The sequence below is a fragment of the Bos mutus genome, chromosome 12 (genome assembly GCF_027580195.1).
Source record: "Bos mutus isolate GX-2022 chromosome 12, NWIPB_WYAK_1.1, whole genome shotgun sequence".
NCBI lineage: Eukaryota > Metazoa > Chordata > Mammalia > Artiodactyla > Bovidae > Bos > Bos mutus.
Genome location: NC_091628.1, coordinates 69,462,354 through 69,481,232, shown reverse-complemented (window position 1 = coordinate 69,481,232; position 18,879 = coordinate 69,462,354). Strand labels below are relative to the sequence as shown.

The 18,879-nt window shown below is 39.7% G+C and overlaps 1 protein-coding gene across 3 annotated transcripts in view; it reads left to right on the top strand.

Annotated features, from left to right (window-relative positions):
• ABCC4 (ATP binding cassette subfamily C member 4 (PEL blood group)) overlaps positions 1-11,974 on the top strand; it is a 185,073-nt gene extending 173,099 nt beyond the window's left edge. For all 3 annotated transcript variants that reach the window (XM_070380662.1, XM_005909234.3, XM_070380663.1), the window contains 2 exons: positions 3,652-3,786; positions 10,202-11,974. In XM_070380662.1, coding sequence (XP_070236763.1) covers positions 3,652-3,786; positions 10,202-10,309 — 243 coding nt within the window. In that variant the 3' untranslated portion in view covers positions 10,310-11,974. The remainder of the gene's footprint in view (positions 1-3,651; positions 3,787-10,201) is intronic.
• Positions 11,975-18,879: the final 6,905 nt, after the last annotated feature.

The following is an 18,879-nucleotide window of genomic DNA, read 5'->3' as shown; positions in this document are numbered from 1 at the left end:
CTGTGTTGGGTGACCTTCAGTTTAGGGCTCCCTGGTTGGGTCGTCAGTGATGTGACGGGGAGGTCCTATGGGGAAGTGTAAACTTGGCCACTTGCTTACATCTTGGTCTGAGCTGGTGGCAGTTGCTGACTCCTTTGGTAGGCACGACAGGATTAGACTTGATGGGACCTAAGAGATGCGCATACCGCAGCTTCAGAGGTGGGGTATTGTCCTCTGTGCTCCACCCACCCCAGATTTAAACCTTGTGTTTTGTTCTAAAACTTCTGATTACCAGTCAACTTTTCAATTCGGCAAAAAAGAAACACCATAAATAATGTTCTTTCTCAAAGCTTTCATTTTTGAGACAGTTTTTTTCTTGTGTGATTTAGAAATATAGACATACTTGGTTTAACTGTGCTTTGCAGATGTTGTAGTTTTTACAAATGGATGGTCTGTGGCAACCCTAAGTCGAGAAAGTCTATCAAGTCCATTTTCCAATTGCATGTGCTTATTGCTCCATGTCTCTGTGTCACCTTTTGGTAACTCTCAGCTCTATTCCACATTCACTGCTTTCACTATCATATTTTTTATGGTGATCTGTGATCTTTGATCTGTGATCACTGATCTTTTATTAGTCTGCCTTGCTGAAGGCCCTGATGATGGTTAGCAGGTTTTTGGCAATGAAGTATTTTTAAATTAAGGCAGACTTAAGGCTTGCTAGGCTACAATGTAGTGTGAACATAACTTCAATACACCCTGGGAAATCAGAATATTTGAGTGCTTCACTTTATCGTGATATTCACATCTTCATGGTGTTCTAGAAATGAATCCCATAATTCTCTGAGGGATGCCCCCACTTGTATCCTTTGCAGAAAGTATTCCTTTTCAGAAAGTATTCCTACTTTCTGGAAATTTTTCCAGGAAGTGTTCCTAAAGCTTTAATGTGGACATAAAGACAAGTCAATTTGCTACAAAGCCCAATGCTCCAGAAAGCGGGCGGCCAGCCTCAGTCGGGGAGGGGCTGGGGAAGTGACAGATGCTGATGAAGGGCAGGGCCAACAGTGTTGTCACCATAAGGTCGTGTAATTACAAGCGCTTTCGGTGTAATAATCACATTTTGTTGCACTGATGAATACTTCTGCACAAAGATGGATATGGTTTTGTTTACTGTAAGTACATCAAGCAGAAGGCTTGTTGGGAAACAACTGTGACCTAATTAATAGCTTTGTTTATGTGTTGACTCTCCAAAGGGATTTACCCAGTTTTGGTTCATTAAGCACCATTAATGTGTTAGGCTAAGAATTCTATTTTACAAAGATGTTCTCTCAATTTTAAGTTTATTAAACATGATGGAGTCATAATGACAGCTAATGTAATCTTCCTTACTTTCTCTGTTGTCAAAAAACAGTGGAGCAAGACAGACAAATCAGAAATCCTCTTTCTTCTACGACTCAGCACTATCTCTACATTAAATGCTCCTTCGTATACCGTTTAGAATTAGCTGGTTGCTTGTGTCCTGTTTTGTCTTCAGCCAGTAGCACAGCTTTTCCCTCCAATCCTTGCGTACTCCAGTCTTCAGATCACCCCAGATTCTCCTTGGTAATATGAGCAAAGTTGGCCTATGAAAATCTACTATTGGCCTAACAGTATTGTTGCCCATATTTTCAGTGTCTGCAGTTAGAGAATTTTTTGGAAATCTATGATGTAAAAAACAAGAGGCGAGAAACTCAGATCCCACCTCTTCTGTTTGTAGGCAATCTTATGGTTTTTATATTCTTTGCTTTTCTTTATCAATTCAAACCTTGTTTTAGTAAGGTTTTCCTGGTAACCGAAAACCAGGAACTATTGTCGCGTGTCCACCTGGATTTGTCTCCACCCACACAAAAAAAAAACTGCCTTTATGCACAATCATTACATTGCTAATACTTTTAAGGGTCAAACAGATCTTTCTGCCTTTTATATTGTTAATCTTATTACTTTTTGAGAGCGTTACTTTTTTTCTGCCTTTCCCTTTATTAGATATTGAGTAGTGCTGAGAACTACTATGTCCGTGACATCGTGTGTTTTAGACAATATGAAAGAAAATGGAAAGAGTTAGTGTTCATTCAAATTTGAATAAAGTAGAACGTTGGAAAAATATTAATGTTACTGCTTTCTATTGAAAAATATATAGTTTTTATAGTCAGAGAACTCAGAGGTGATTTTTAAAAGTTGTGGCTTTTGAAGAATGTGAAGCTCTTCATTGTATAAAGTAATTTAGTCTCTGGCATGAGAGAGACCTATGTTTTAAAATTGCATTTTTTTTCTTCAACATCAGGAAGAATGGTTATGCTGTATAATGCTATACTTAAGTAAAATTACACATTCAGGGCATATAAATTGGCATGTCAAATTATAGGACATTTTAATAATTATGTAGATGTAACAGATTCATTTATTTTTGAACTCTTTTGTGAGGCCTCCTCTTAGCAGGGATTCCCAGTAGTAAACAAAAGTTTAACAGGAAAATGGCCTTTATGAGACTTAATAAAATGTTTGCGATTAAATACCCTGGGACAGAGTTAACTACAATACCTAGATGTGGAAAAACAACCTGTGTCCTGCTTAGCGTCTCAGCGTATTCTCCAAAGATGCATTTACTCTAAATATGACCTAAATGAAGAACTAAGTACCACTTAACATCAGAACTGTTTTCCTAGGTACGTCATTTGGGCCAATGGCTTCAGACTCTTCCTTCCCTCTGAAACCATTAAGCAAAGCCACTAATAAGCAGAAAGGCAGAGTTAAGAGCCCCTTCCTCTACCTTTCAGTTTCTAATTAGTGGACATATTAATGAGCAATGAAATGCCCAAAAGGCCGGCAGCTGAAGAAAGAACAAGAAGCAAGGAAAGATAATTTGCGACAACAAATTCAGATGCTCGGGAATTCAGATTGGGTTGTCCTCGTGTGCTGTGCATGCAGGGATCGCTGGAATTTAGAGCTCAGTTTTTTAATTGCTTCTTTAGTCTCATCCAAAGAGAAAATTGGATTTCTAGAGATTTGTTTCTGTGCTGAGCAGTTCAGCTAAAGCTGTTGACGTAGCAGCTCTTTTTGTCAGCCTTTCACTCAGAGCAATAAGCTACAGCCAAAGTCAGCACCTGAAATATTCCAGGAACCCAAAGAAATTCCAGAAGCATTTACTTTTTGTCCCCCCAGTGTTGCTCAGATTCTGTGAAACCAGCGTGGAGTTAATTAATTTGGTGTCAGGTTACTGCCATCAGTTTATATGACATCAACCTACTTTGTAGCTAGATTGAGTTTGATTTTCTTGAATCAAAAAATTTCCCAACTCTGTGTATCTGTATAAACAGCCTTCAAAGCTCAGAGTCTGAGAGCTAAAAGCACTTACTAATGATAACAACCCCATGGGGCAGAATATAATATGGCGAGTGCAAGTAATCATAGTCTGAAACTTTCATTTTCTTCCTTTAACATTATAATAATAAAAGGTCGGGTTAGGCCTTTGTCTGCCTGGTAAAACAGGGTAATCAAACCGTTTAAACACCAGCCACTGCTACCACCCAAATAGATTCTCTGTTCTCCCTGTCCTACCCCTTTCCGAAATATTGTCTGCATTATAATACGTTACTGCAAAACATTGTGTGCTAATGCTTTCTTTCTGCTGATCTACAGGTTTTGGATTCAGGGAGACTGAAAGAATATGATGAGCCATATGTTTTGCTGCAAAATAGAGACAGCCTATTTTATAAGATGGTGCAACAACTGGGCAAGGCCGAGGCCGCTGCCCTCACTGAAACAGCAAAACAGGTGAGCCCACTGTGGGGAGTTGTAATTAAAGTTCGTCTCCATGGTTCACTCCTCAAATGCTCTGGCACCAGGGGTCTGGTAACAAGCACTCTGTGCCCTTTTCAATTACAAGCCTTCAGAGACAAAGCTTCATGACTAGGTCTTAAGAATACTTTTGAGGTGGAAGACAGGGCTGCTGAGAATCTACAGCAGAGGTGGGGGAGGGGTCAGGATGTGCTCACACAAGTGAGATTTCGGATTGAACTAGCCACACGTTGGGACTCTGGGTTCAGATTCTCAGGGAACACAGAATAGTCTCATTTTGCAGACCCTTTACATTCATTCTGATTGGTGCTCAGCACATTTGTGATGCAAGTGCTGTTGAGGAATATCCTGGAAATATGAGTGTTGGAAGAGAAAAAAAATGGAATGTTGTTTATCAGTCTAGAAAGATTTAGCACGGAAATGTGTGGATCACTTCTGTTTTCTAATCTGTAAGGGAATTTCCTCCATGGTATGTCACTTTCCTCCTGATTCTTCAGTGTTTAGAATTAGGTCCATTTGCCCCACCACCCCCCCACCCCCTACCTCCCCCCACCCCCCCATGCTTCCTTTGCCTTCTAGAAGATGAAACTGTCATCAGGATAAGTCAGGATTCACAATGCCTTCACACTGTGGACTGAATTCTCTGTCATTGTTTTATCTCATTCATCCTCTTGGAAATGAAGACCAGTACCTGGGCAGGGTCACCAAGCTGGCTAAAAGAGTTTGGGGACAACAGAGACTGTGTTCTGAACTTTTCCTAATCACTTATATTGTATGCAAATATAGAGAAGCTGTACTCAGAGCGCTATATTTTCTTATCCCTGAAATTTCACATCACGAAACACTTTCATCCACTAGAGTGTCTCCCGGTTAGAACTTCCTGCTAAGATCCCATCATCCTTCTGGGATTCCCTGTGTAATCTCGTCACAAAACAGCCAGGAATCTTACTTTCTTTCACTTTCTACAGAAAGACATAAATACATATCCTGATTCCCATCCCAGTTGAGTATTTTCTTAACATCATTTCTGCATATATACCTGGTCCTCGTAAGAGAACAGGCTGTCAGATTGTCAACTTTTAATATGTAAAAACATCAGAAATCAATGTACACTTCAGAGCTATAACACCAAGAGGATTAGCCTGAGTCAACAAGCTTTTCACTCTAACAGAATTCATTCATTTGAAAACAAAACTCAACATCTGCAAAAGGGTTCTTCCAAGTCACGTTTTCTTGACTTCGTTGTTGATATCTGAAAATGTTGGTACAGGCGAGCTGAATCACTGTCTGATTGACCCTTTTAAATGATCCATGAAATAGTAAAGAAAAGTACCTGCTAGCTACATAAAGAGAACCACAGAGTAGGCTACTTAACAGAAACATTTCTCACAGTGCTGGGGGCTGGAAGTCTGAGGTCAAGGTGTCGGCAGGGGAGGCTTCCTCTGGGGTCTCTCCTTGGTTTGGAGGCGCCGTCTTCTGTCTCACATGGCCTTCCTTCTGTGTGCGTGTGTCCTGCTCTCCTCTTCTTATAAGGACTGCAGTCTGTTAGATTAGGACCCACCTTTATGACTTCATTATAACTGAATCACCCCTTTAAAGACCCTGTCTCCAAAAAAAATGACATTCTGGGGACTGGTGGATTTAGGACTTCAACATGTAAAATTGGAGGGGACCCAGTTCATCATGTAACAAAGGATTATTGCCTGTCATTCATTTTCTTCTGTGATGAAGCAGACCTGATTGAGGGGTTTTTTTTTCTTTCTTTTTCTCGTTTTGTTTTTTGAAGTTTCTGTGTTCCCAGTATGTAACAGAAATTTCATTTTATCTATTCATGTTTTCACCAGATACAACCCAAAAGTTATGAAATGTCATATCCTAGATCTAGGAGCCTGGACCAGTCTGAACAGATAGAGTTGGCACTTAGCATCCATGTAGCCTTGTGTCCCCCAAGGCCTCTGAGCCTCAGGTCCTCACCTGTGTGTAGGGCAGGGATTACAGCCCTGCCGGCTCCTTCCCTTATTACAGGGATCAGATGAGAGAGCAGGTGCTTAAGCGCTTTGAAAATATAGAGTGTTTTGTAATATAAAAGTGGGATCACTTTTTAAAAGGGTGTATATTGAACCCTTAGCTCCCAACAATAAGAAAATGTGCCCACAGTTCTTCTGAGTAGCATCAGAAAATAATTAAATTTTATTTTTAATAATCAGTTTTTAAAGAAATGATAATCTAATGCTACAAAATTCAAAAATCTTACATTTTAAAATCTTAACGTTTTAAAATTTTATTTATAAAATTACTTAATAAATTAAAAAGTCACTTTACCATTCCTGTCATTACAGGGCTCCTCTCCCAGGGTGGAGCCCCAGTACCATTTTTGACTATTCTGTTGACTTGTTCTGTGTACCAGTAAGAACTTGTGCATATGTGGCCTTCCTGTTTTTAAGCACAATGATAGTTGTTCCTTTTTTCATTATTACTATCTATGTGTATAGTTATCTCATTGTTAAATGGCTAAAAAGTATTTATCGTTTTTCTTTTTCTTTTTTTGTTTTTTTTTGCTTTCTCTTTTCTAAACTTATTTTTAATTAAAGGATAATTGCTTTCCAGTATTGTGTTGGTTTCTCCAAAACATCAACATGAATAAGCCATAGGTATACGTAGGTCTCTTCCCTCTTGAGCCTCCCTCCTACCTCCCCCCCATCCCACCCCTCTAGGTTGTTTCAGAGCCCCGATTTTCCATTCACTACTTTTATCTTCCCTTTCACTTTGTCATGTTTCATCTTTTGTTACTATTGCATGTTTCATTGTACTCAGATCTCTGTTGTTTACCGGTGATTATCCTACTACATTTTCTTTCAATACATTATTTTTTTCATAATATTTGTCTGTTCAGTGAGTATTTCTTTCATCCATCATGTGCTTATCCTGTTCCTTTTCCTTTTTTTTTTGTTTTACAAACTGTATTACCTTTTGTTTATTATTATTGCTACTACTCACTTTTTAATTCTGTTATTTTAAGACCATATATTTGCTGGATAGTTGTGGCTAGCGCATCATTTCAGACTTAAGGGATTCCCTCTGCTTTTAACATAGAAGCGCTCCCCATGACCCAGATTAAGACAGTGAGCATGTGTGTGCTAGAGAGAAACTGAGAATACATACTCATTTAGCCTGAACTTTTCCCTAACCTATAGAGCTGGGCAGCTACAATGCTGATTGTATTTCAGAATCTCTCTTGTCCTAGGACCTCACCTAGGACATGCTTTAGGCAAAGACAGCAATTCTCTATGATTCCTCATTGGCACCTTGGAATTCACCAGGTGGTTGGAGACCTGCTCTCCCATTGTTTCTCAGATCTGTTCTCTTTAGGTACCTTCTGTCTGTCTGGCTGCAGCCCATTGGATCCAGTTGCATAAGGCAATTCATTCAGATATTTTGTCATTTGTGATTTCAAATCATTCCTGATTTCATCATATATTGGGCTTACTTTTTAATCTCCAGTGTCCTTGCTTCTGAGAGGATAAGAGAGGAAATCCAAAATTCTGTTAAATGAAAAGAAGAAATCCTCTCTAATTCTCCAGATAACTTTGATAATACACCTGCCAGGACGTGTACTAACATTATACCTGACTTAAAGATGAGGAGTTAGAGGGTGGCTGAGGTTAAACTAGGGCCACGTGGTTCAGTGAGAATGAATGGACAGAGTCTTGACTCCTAACTCTATATATTTTTGAACCATCCATTGCTGACCTTTAGCCATGCATGAGAGAGTTTATAGCTTTGTTTCCATATTGGAGTTGAAACACTGTTTCAACCTACATTGGAGGATGTCTAATGAACCAAACTGGAGTAGGACATGAAAAGTCTCAAGAAACCCAACACTCACTGGCCTTAACGTTTTGCTTGCCCTGAATTTGAACTTCTTTGGCATTGTGTCTTTTTAATCTTCATTAAAACCATTTTGATCTGGTAGTATTTTTCCTCAGATCAAGAAATTGAGGCAGAAGGGCCTAGGTAACTTCTCAAAGTCACAGGTTAGAAAGTGTTAAGTCTTTTAATTACCTTTCTGCCTCCTGAAAGTGAAAGTCGTTCAGTCGTGTCCAACTCTTTGCGACCCAATGGACTATACAGTGCATGGAATTCTCCAGGTCAGAATACTGGAGTGGGTAGCCTTTCTCTTTTCCAGGGGATCTTCAAAACCCAGGAATTGAACCAGGATCTCCTGCATTGCAGGAGGATCCTTTACCAACTGAACTATGAGGGAAGCCCTGGATTACTGCCTCTTGGGTTACTATATTTATTGATTCAACTGTGTTTTAACTGCAAGCCTGCCCTACTGTGACGATAAAATCAGAAGATTCACCAAGGGACTCCTAGATGTTTTGTTTTCATTGTTCAAACCAGATGATGTTGCTACTTTCCGTGGGCTAAGGGGCCATGTCTCTGAGCGCCATCGTAATCACACCCAACATTTAGCTTACCCTGTTTTCATCCTGCAGTTTGTAGCCATCAATTAGTTCATATGAGGTAGGTCGTTGTCTCATTTCACAAAGTAGGCAGCCGATGTGGAGAGAGCTTAAGTGATTTTTCCAGGGTCAGCAGTGGTCCCAGGAGAGAGAGGTGAGACTGGGCTTTTCCATCCCAGGCTCAGCCCATCCACAAGGACTCTGCTTGACAAGCGTTCAGTCATCTCAACTCCCTTCATAACCCACCCTGAAAAGGATGCCTTCTCTCCCTCCTGCTGTCGGAGTGTGGGCTCCACCAGGGTAACAGATGAGACAAAGATCAAATCAAGGAGCTTATGCACACAGGAAGCTTGTTTTCATTTAGTTTCAAGTATTTTAGACCATTTTGGTTAAAAATTGCTAATAAAATTTTTTAATAAAAAGTGACATTGACAAGTGGTTTGGAGAAAGAACCAGTTGATGGGGGTGGTGTGTCAAGCATTAGAAATTGAAACTAATTTCCTTTGAGGGAGTGCTGTTTTTAGTTTCACTAACAGTATTGTACATAAATATATAACAACTCAAGTATGGCAATTTTTTTAAAAATTGCAGAGGAAGATGAAATGCAGTTAGCCCCCCCCCAAGACCCTTACTTTTAGATACTTATATTATAATGGAAATAGGTTCAGATTTTACCCAGTGGGGTCCAAGCATTCTTGGAGAATTTCTTCTTTTTCTCAAGTGATATTTTAATATACAGCATTTCATATGCAGTGTGGTTTTGAGATTAGCAAGTATGCAGGCAATAAGAGAAAAGGTACACCTAATAAGAAAGTAGGTGTCTCAGAGCTTTTCTGTTTCAAATATGAAGCCCACCGTCTCTCGTGATAACTTTGTTGACAGCATCCACAAACGGACTTAGAGTGAGGTTTAGTAAGAATCGTGTGTCTGAGCGACCCAGCATGTGACACGAGTCAGCCTCAGCTAGATGGTGCATTTTCTGTTTTAAAGACTTAAACAAAACTTTTCACATTCTTCCTTGGAGGAAAAAAATTACTTTTGAAGCCCTTTTTCACCTAAACACATTTGGAGATAAGAGCTCACAAGTCTTGACATTATTTCATTTTGTTATGTGTATCCGTCAAGGAACCAAGATACGATACAGCTACTAAAAAGTGATGATTGTGGAACAGAGAAACTTGACAGCATTTCATTTCCTTTGTGTTCTGATTATACATTTATCAGAAAACCTGTATCTCTTCCAGTTCAGCTAGAAATTGGTAGAATTCAAGAACTCAAAGGCCTGGCAAAGAACTGTCGTATTATTTGGTATCATCTTGCATTTTAGAGAAGTTGCTTGGTTGAGTCATTGTTAAAGCTTTTGATTCTCTCTTCATTCTTGGGACCCACTATCCACAGATCACATTTCTATAGGCTCTATAACTGCTTTGCCGCACAAATTAAACGCCAGGATATTTCATACATATACGCCAGCGTTTCAATGCTTGTCAATCAGAGTTTATAAAATATAGGGATTACAACCTGATATTAACATCCACATCGATTGTGCTCATTTTATGTGTGAAAATGAGAAAGCCTCATGCAGACGCTAGATTCCCAGCCTCTTTGTCATGTTTTTAATTTCTCTCCAGGCTTTGAGTCAGTAAGATGATTTTGCTTATCAATTTAATGTACTGATAAAGCATATCTGTGGATCAGAATGATCAGAACTGTAGTGGATCTACAGGTTGTTTGGCATTAAGCCCAGCCCCACTGAGGGTTTTAATGGGGCTACTTCCTCCATAGAGTAAATACATCCCTGGTTTTTAATATTGTGTCTCCGCTAGTGATTGCTTCATATGAAAAGTGGACAGAGAAATGCACTGCCTTAGGCAGGAGGACTTGAAAACTTTTAAACATGTTTTTATACCTGTCTTTTTTTTTAGGTGTACTTCAAGAGGAATTATCCAGATATTACTCACAATGGCCATGTGGTTATGAACGCTTCCAGTGGACAGCCCTCAGCCTTAACGATTTTTGAGACAGCACTGTGATTCTACCATGACGTCAAGTCTGTTCCAGAGGCAATTTTCCAATAGTTTTTGCACTGTGTAAACTACATTTTACTTATTTTTATATCAGCAGCAGATATTTACACACAGAATATTGTTAGTCTATTTGGATTTTTTTCCTGCAACTTCACCCAGTGGTTTCAGGCTCTTAACAAAATTATTATTGTTATTTATATGTTAATAGTATTTTTGTCTTATCTAAATCAGAGGTACGGGCCACCAATAAAAACTGTCTACCAGGTTTCGTGCCTTAAAGAGACTCCAGAGCCAAAGCACATTTTCTAAGGTGTAAGACAAAGTTGTCATAGATGTTTTTTACTGTCCCCAAATTACATATTCCTTTCTAGTTATATCAGGGATTCTGTTTACTTGAAGACTCTGTGAAAGTTGCCATTTTGCCTTACCACTTTCTTTAACATAAGTAGGATCCACTATTCCCCACCAAAGACCTCTAATTAAGCTAGTACAAAATAGGGAAAACAAAAAATACACTTTAGTTGAAATTACAATAGGACGCGTTACCTAGGAGAGCCCCTCCTCCCCACCCCCCAAGATAAATGGTTAAAATACATGAAGGTCAGTATTTCATTATATCTTCTAAAAGAGATGGAAGAGAAAGGAATGCTTTCAGAAAATTGCCACTCTATGGGAATTTGATAATGATAGACACATGAGTGATCATTGATCAGCTTCTAGAGTCCATGGCTCTGACTTGATATACCTGTTGCAGTTTTAGATTCAGCTTGGTGATATTTCAAAAAGGCCATGCTGCTAACTGAAATTCCTGAGTATGTGGTGGTGATTTCATCTGGATTTCTCATGACGATTGACCCTCTACTGACATAAGCCTTTTGGTTTAGCCATCATTGAAATCCTGTCTAAATAGAAAGAGAAAAATAGAAAGTGAGAAAAATAGAAAGCCGTTGCCTACATTGACTGCGTTTATGCCCTGTGTTCTCAGGATGCATCAGGAAGGTTCACTTTCATGAGCCTGCCCAGGTTAGTTTACTTCTGACCACTAATTGCACTTTGTCTAGATCTTTCAGATCAGTAGATCAACAAACCACAATACTTCTAGGGCCTACAGTACTTGATTTGAGCTGTAGGTCCTTAGCTTTTCTTCATGGTGGTGGCTATGGTGTATTGATTTCAAGTTACTAAAGTTACTGCCCTGGTTTTAAGTGTACTCTCATGACCTCTCAATAAGGCATAACCACCCTCAAATTGCATATGTTTATATATATATGTGCCTTCTGATAGCTGGTATTTGGACTCTTTACCAGAGAGAAACAGATATTTCATAGAATCAAGCCTTAAAAACCACATACTCAGCAATCTACCCAAATACATTGAGTGTAGTTTGTATTTAGAAATAATACGGTTAATGTTTAGTCCAATAATTATGTAGTAGTCATCGTTCTTATTTCAGGAGACTGAAATGACAACAAGGATAATATTGAGGTTTGTTAAAACAGTGGAAATATTTGAAATGTATATGTATGTGTTTGGCCTTTAGAGGTTTGTTTGGGTGTTTTTTTTTTTATCTTTAAAGGCAGTTAAATGTTTCTATTTTATTTCTTTTTCAATGGCATTATAGACTTTTTAAATGGAACAAAATTTAGTTGAAATAAATTTTTTCGTCTCCAACGATCTGTGTTTTCATTTTTAGAGGTCTGACTCATGTCTTTCCTATTGAAAGCTTGTGTGTTTCCTTGAGATCCGTTCCCATCTCTTCTTGGTTAAACGTACACCAGATGCTCTATGCCGAGAGGTGGGTGGCACTGATTTAAACAGTTGCTACTGAAGTAAGCCCAGCTGTATCCCTTCCATTAAGGGAAAATCATAGCTTATGTCCCAGGATTGCTGCTGCTGCTGCTAAGTCACTTCAGTCATGTCTGACTCTATGTCACCCCATAGACCACAGCCCACCAGGCTCGCCCATCCCTGGGATTCTCCAGGCAAGAATACTGGAGTGGGTTGCCATTTCCTTCTCCAATGCATGAAAGTGAAAAGTGAAAATGAAGTTGCTCAGTCGTGTCCGAGTCTTAGCGACCCCATGGACTACAGCCTACCAGGCTCCTCCGTCCATGGGGTTTTCCAGGCAAGAGTACTGGAGTGGCGTGCCATTGCCTTCTCCGGTCCCAAGATTGAATCAAGTATTAAATTGTTGGAGTTTGGGGGTTTTTATTTTTGTACCAAACTAGCAAGAAACCTCTACTGCTGCTACATTTAAATTGCCTACAGGATATATGTTCTCAAAGTGTAGTCATTAGGCCAGCAGCAGCAGCATCACCTGGAAACTTGTTAGAAATGCTGATTCTTGTGTCCCGTATCTACTAAATCAGAAACACTGGTGGTGGGGACCAGTGGTCCCCAGTTGCCTTAACAAGGCCTAAGGGTGATTGTGATGCAGTCCAACGTCTGAGAACCAGTAACACAGGAAATAAAGAACTCCTAAAACTCATTAAGAAAAACACAGAAAGCCCAATTAGAGAAATGGACAAGAGACTCAAATAGGCCCTTCACAGAAGAGAATATCCAAATGGCCAAAAACTGCAAAAGGGCTCAGTCTCATTAGTTACCAAGGAAATGCAAATTAAAACCTCAACAAGATACCACTAAACACCCAGTAGAGTAGCTAAAATTAAAAAGGTTGAGAATAAGAATTAAGTGCGGATGAAGCAGTGGGAACTCTTGTGCACTGCTGCGTGTGCAAAAAAGTATATGTTGACATAAACTTTGGAAAACAATTTACTCATACTGTGCGCCCTCAGATCCATTAATTCTGCTCCAAACATATACACTTGTTCAAGGATGTTCTTAGAAACCTAATTCCTAGTAGCCACAAACTAGACATTATCCATATGCTCTTCAACAGCAGAAGGAAAATGGGCTTTGATGTAATAGAATATCCCCCAGCAATGATAGCACTTGAACATCAACCACACAGGTGCAACACAAACTTAAGCCTGACCCCAAAGAAAATGTATGATTCCCTTTACACAAAGTTCAGACATAGTTACAATCAAATCATAGTGTTCAAAGTCAGCTTCTGAGTTACTTAAAATCTCTTGTTGGGGGGAGTGGGGTTAGGTGGATATTGGTTGGGGTCTTCATTTCTTTTCCTCACTTCTCTGTTGCATGTCATAATTCACAATTGAGTTAACTAAAAAGAAAGTTCTCGGCCTCACTTTTCTTGTAGAATCACATTCAAATGCAGCGGTCCGGTCATCTAAAGGTGAATAATCTATACCTGAGGAGTTATTTTTGCTGAGTTGTTAAAATATGAACTCTGCACAACGGTTGTCTTCTAGCCCATAGCAAATGGCTTCATGTGAAGCTCTTGGTATAATAGAGTTCAAGGTCTGCATCTTGTCTGAACAACCAAAGTAAATCCTACTTCGTCTCTCCAATTCTGTCCAAGTGGTTCTAGATTTTATTTTTTTTAACCACTTTATTGAGGTATGATTGACATACCAAAAGTTGTACATAGTTAATGGAAACACCTTGAAAAGTTTGAAGATAGTACACACTCAATGAAATCAACCTCACCAGCTATGCCATAAACATATCAATCACCTCCAAAAGTTTCCTCCCACCCTCCTTTTTAATCTCCACTAGTAAGAAAGATACAAGCACGTCAGTCTAATGCTAACTGCTTTCAATAACAGCATAAATGTGTTTTCTGAAGAAACAATTGAAGTCAATTCCACAAGGCAGTGATATAGACTAAGTATGATGATTTGGTGAGTTAAATATTAATATGTACCTTTACATAAGGTACATATGACCTTATGTAAATTGATGAAAATCTGGGTTTTTCTTTCGGATAGTTTGTCTAGAGATAAATAGAAGCCTCTCTTCTCAAATCTGAGTATTTATTTCATATCGAATTCTGAGAAATTTAAAGATGTTCAGAATCTTAGGGCTTGAGTGTGTTAGATTGAGTGCCTGTGTTTGTAAGTCAGGCTTTCACTATGATTCTATTTTGTAGTGTTTTCTCAATAGGTCTTTACCTAGAAATGTGTATGACATTCTGGATACCACATCTCAAGAGAAAATTTCTTTGTAATTTCACTAATGTATTTCAGGGAACGGATGAACTTTTATTAAAAGCAAGGAAATCTTTCACATGGAATGAGGAAAACAGAGACAGTTCAAATTCAAAACAAAACTCCAAAATCCATGTTCGTATAATCAACCCAGTTTAGTCTCCAAATGACCTAATTCTCCAAAGTTCATTTATTGAAACTGAATGAGTACAGTATGTGTCACTAAAGGAAATCGGTTCAGTTCAGTTGCTCAGTTGTGTCTGACTCTGCAACCCCATGGACTGCAGCACACCAGGCTTCTCTGTCCATCACCAACTCCCAGAGTTTACTCAAACTCATGTCCATCAAGTTGGTGATGCCATCCAACCATCTCATCCTCTGTTGTCCCCTTCTGCCTTCAATCTTTCCCAGCATCAGGGTCTTTTCCAATGAGTCAGTCCTTCACATCAGGTGGCCAAAGTATTGGAGTTTCAGCTTTAGCATCAGTCCTTCCGATGAATATTTAGGACTGATTTCCTCGAGGATTGACTGGTTTGATCTCCTAGCAGTCCAAGGGACTCTCAATAGTCTTCACCAAAACCACAGTTCAAAAGCATCAATTCTTCAGTGCTCAGCTTTCTTTATAGTCCAACTCTCACATCCATACGTGACTACTGGAAAAACCAGAGCTTTGACTAGACAGACCGTTGTTGCAAAGGAATGTCTCTGCTTTTTAGTATGCTGTCTAGGTTGGTCATAGCTTTTCTTCCAAGGAGCAAGTGTCTTTTTAATTTTGTGGCTGCAGTCACCATCTGCAGTGATTCTGGAGCACCCCCAAATAAAGTCTCCCACTGTTTCCATTGTTTCCCCTTCTATTTGCCATGAAATGATGGGACCATATGCTCTGATCTTAGTTTTCTGAATGTTGAGTTTTAACCCAACTTTTTCACTCTCCTCTTTCACTTTAGTCAAAGAGGTTCTTTAGTTCTTCACTTTCTGCCATAAGGGTGGTGTCATCTGCATATCTGAGATTATTGATATTTCTCCTGGCAGTCTTGATTCCACCTTGTGGTTCTTCCAGCCCAGCATTCAGTATGATCTATTCTGCATATAAGTTAAATAAGCAGGGTCACAATATACAGCCTTGACATACTCCTTTCCCGATTTGGAACCAGTCTGTTGTTCCATGTCCAGTTCTAACTGTTGCTTCTTGACCTGCATACAGATTTCTCAGGAGGCAGATCCGGTGGTCTGGTATTCCATCTCTTTAAGAATTTGCCACAATTTGTTGTGATCCACAGAGTCAAAGGCTTTGACGTAGTCAATAAAGCAGAAGTAGATGTTTTTCTGGAACTCTTGCTTTTTTGATGATCCAGTGGATGTTTGTAATTTGATCTCTGGTTTCTCTGCCTTTTCTAAATCCAGCTTGAACATCTGAAAGTTCATGGGTCACGTAGTGTTGAAGCCTGGCTTGCAGAAGCCTGGCTAGCATTACTTTGCTAGTGTGTGAGATGAGTGCAATTGTGCGGTAGTTTGAACATTCTTTGGCATTGCCTTTTTTGGGGATCGGAATGAAAACTGACATTTTCCAGTCCTGTGGCCACTGCTGAGTTTTCCAAATTTGCTGGCATATTGAATGCAGCAGTTTTACAGCATCATCTTTTAGGATTTGAAATAGCTCAATTGGAATTCCATCACTTTGTTCATAGTGATGCTTCCTAAGGCCTCAATTGGAATTCCATCACTTTGTCCAGTAGCTTTGTTCATAGTGATGCTTCCTTTTTTTTTTTTCCATAGTGATGCTTCCTAAGGCCCACTTGACTTCTCATTCCAGGATGTCTGGCTCTAGGTGAGTGACCACACCATCGTGATTATCTGGGTCGTGAAGATCTTTTTTATAGTTCTGTGTATTCTTGCCACCTGTTCTTAATATCTTCTGCTTCTGTTAGGTCCATACCATTTCTGTCTTTTATTGTGCCCATTTTTGCATGAAATGTTCCCTCGGTATCTCTTATTTTCTTGAAGAAATCTCTAGTCTATCCCGTTTATATTCTCCATTAAAAAGTTACAGACTTCATCCCTCAAAAACAAATTTTTTTTAAAAAGGTTAGCATGTTGCCTCAAATTTCAGTAAATTCATAGATTAATATTCACGAACTATGTGGCATATGTGCTTTCATCCTTATCAAATTAAGAATTTTGAGCCAAAGAGGGACCACATAACACACAAAGTCCTTGTTTCCACCACTCTGTATTCTGTTTTGGGATTTTAAAATGTTACAAGTATGTAAATATCCAATAATTGTCAAATAAAAATCCTCCCCAAATACTGGGATTTTTTTTGGATACTGGTTGCAGGTTGGTTCTCTGGGATGTACTAGATAGAGTTTAGTGCTGGAATGTTTATTAGGGGCACCCCTAATATCACCACTGGTGGAATCAGAAGGGATAGAGCAGAGGAAAAAATTGAGCTGGAACACCAGCCAGGTGACCTTAGATGTCTGAATGGCATCTGTCTAGATGTCATTGTCTAGATGGCTCTGAAGAGAAGATGGCTCTTCAGGGTTATCCTGACACGTCCAACGACCAGGCCTTTTTACCTTCACCTGGATGGGTCATTGCACAGAAGCTGCCCCCATAGGGGCTGGTGGTTTAAGGTTGCCCACTGGCAGCACTTCCAGCAGCTGGACAACAAGTCCTTGAAGGGAGGTCAGGGCAGCATGTTTCCATGTCCCCCCACAGCATGTGTCACAGCTCCAGTGGTTGGTGATTAGGATGTACAGTCACAGAAAACTGCTGGTGACTTAACATTTAAGTCAAAATTATGACTTAGTCATTCTCCTCAATACTATATGGTCTAAAAAACAGAGAAGTTCCATCTAGGGGAGATATCCTCATTCTCTAGGGTCAGCCCAGTTGTCACATCTTCTAGGAAGTCAACTTAAGGTCAGTCATCATCCTAGGTAACTCAGATTTCTGTAATACCCTGAGCACCTCTCATTAAACTGAACCATGCTTGGCTAGTGTCCTGTTGTCCTGAGAAAACTTATTTTTTGAACAAGGGACTCTGTTCTTTTCATTTTGCTCTTGTCCTATAAATTATGTAGCCTTCGCTGACTATGAGTATTCATATGTGGTCTGTTTTCTCACTAAACCACATGAGAAAAAGTCTTGGAACTGTGCCCTATTCATGTTTTTAATTACATCTTTCAGCACCGTGTCTGTCACATAGAGGGTGTGGTGCCTAGTAAATGTTTGGTGGATGAATAGACAACTGAGAATAAATCTTCTCAACTTCATAATTTTGAAATTCTAAGGTAGCCTAGGATAACAGAAAAGCCCTGGCTTTGAAATCAGTCACACTGATCTGTCAGTTCTTTCTCTACTGCTCACTAGCAGCGTGGGTGTCCAGAGAATGTACTGTCCAGAGAATGTACTGTCCAGAGTGGAACACTTGAGAGTTAAAGGAAAGCAGTAACCAGCAAAGGTACCAGGAGAATAAACTGGCATCATCCTTGACAAAATGGGCTCTGGTCACCTTATATCCATATAGCCATAGTTACACGCTTGGCTAAGTGTTTCAACCTCTTTGAATCTCACTTCCTTCATCTGGGAAATGAATACAGTTCCTGCCCTTGGACCATTGCTTTGGTTGGGGTGATAGAGGGACCAAGAGCATCCAAAGACATGGTGGACTCACTGACCTTGGTGATTCCTAACCACCAGGAGAGGAGAGCAAGATGAGTGTGGATGAAGGAGGTGTGTAGACTGTAGAAGGTGTATTTGAGGAGGTCCTCATCTGATGGCCTAAACCAGACTGTTCCTCCTTCACGTGTAATTAAAATGATACAAGCACACGGGGAGGAGCACAAGCTCTGGAGTCAGTCTTCCAGGGGCAAATACCCGCTCCTCTGGACCCTAACTGGATTTGGATTCAAGTTCTGTTAACTGATATTCACTGGGTCTTAAGGTTCGGAACCCCACTGTGCCTCAGTTTCTTTGTAACGTTGAGATGAGAGTAGTATGTTTCTCAGAGGGTTATTGCCAAGATTAAATACGACAGTGACACTCTCAGTGTGGCCTGTGGGCTAATGTTAGTCCACAGCCTGTTTGTAACCAGGTTAGAAGTAAGTACAGGAATTTTAAGAAAGTAATGACAGCCATACTTCGGATGGGTCGGATCTTGAACAGGCCATAGACCAGCGTGTCACACTTGCAGGGGAGGTGCACGTGGCTGAGCCGCACACCAGCCATGCACAGTGGGGTCATTGATTAGTTTGCAATGTAATGAAAATATAAATAAAACTGATTCTTAACCCCAGACAGTTTAGAAACTCTCTATAACACTAGTGTCTTTATTCATTGTTTTCATGATATTTACGTTTAAAATTAGACCATATAAACTTTCAAAAGGCCCCACTATACATTAACAATTCTTTTTTTAAGTTTTTGTTTTGTGTTGGCACATAGCCTGTTAACAATGTTGTGATAGTTTCACAATGAAGGGACTCAGCAGTACAT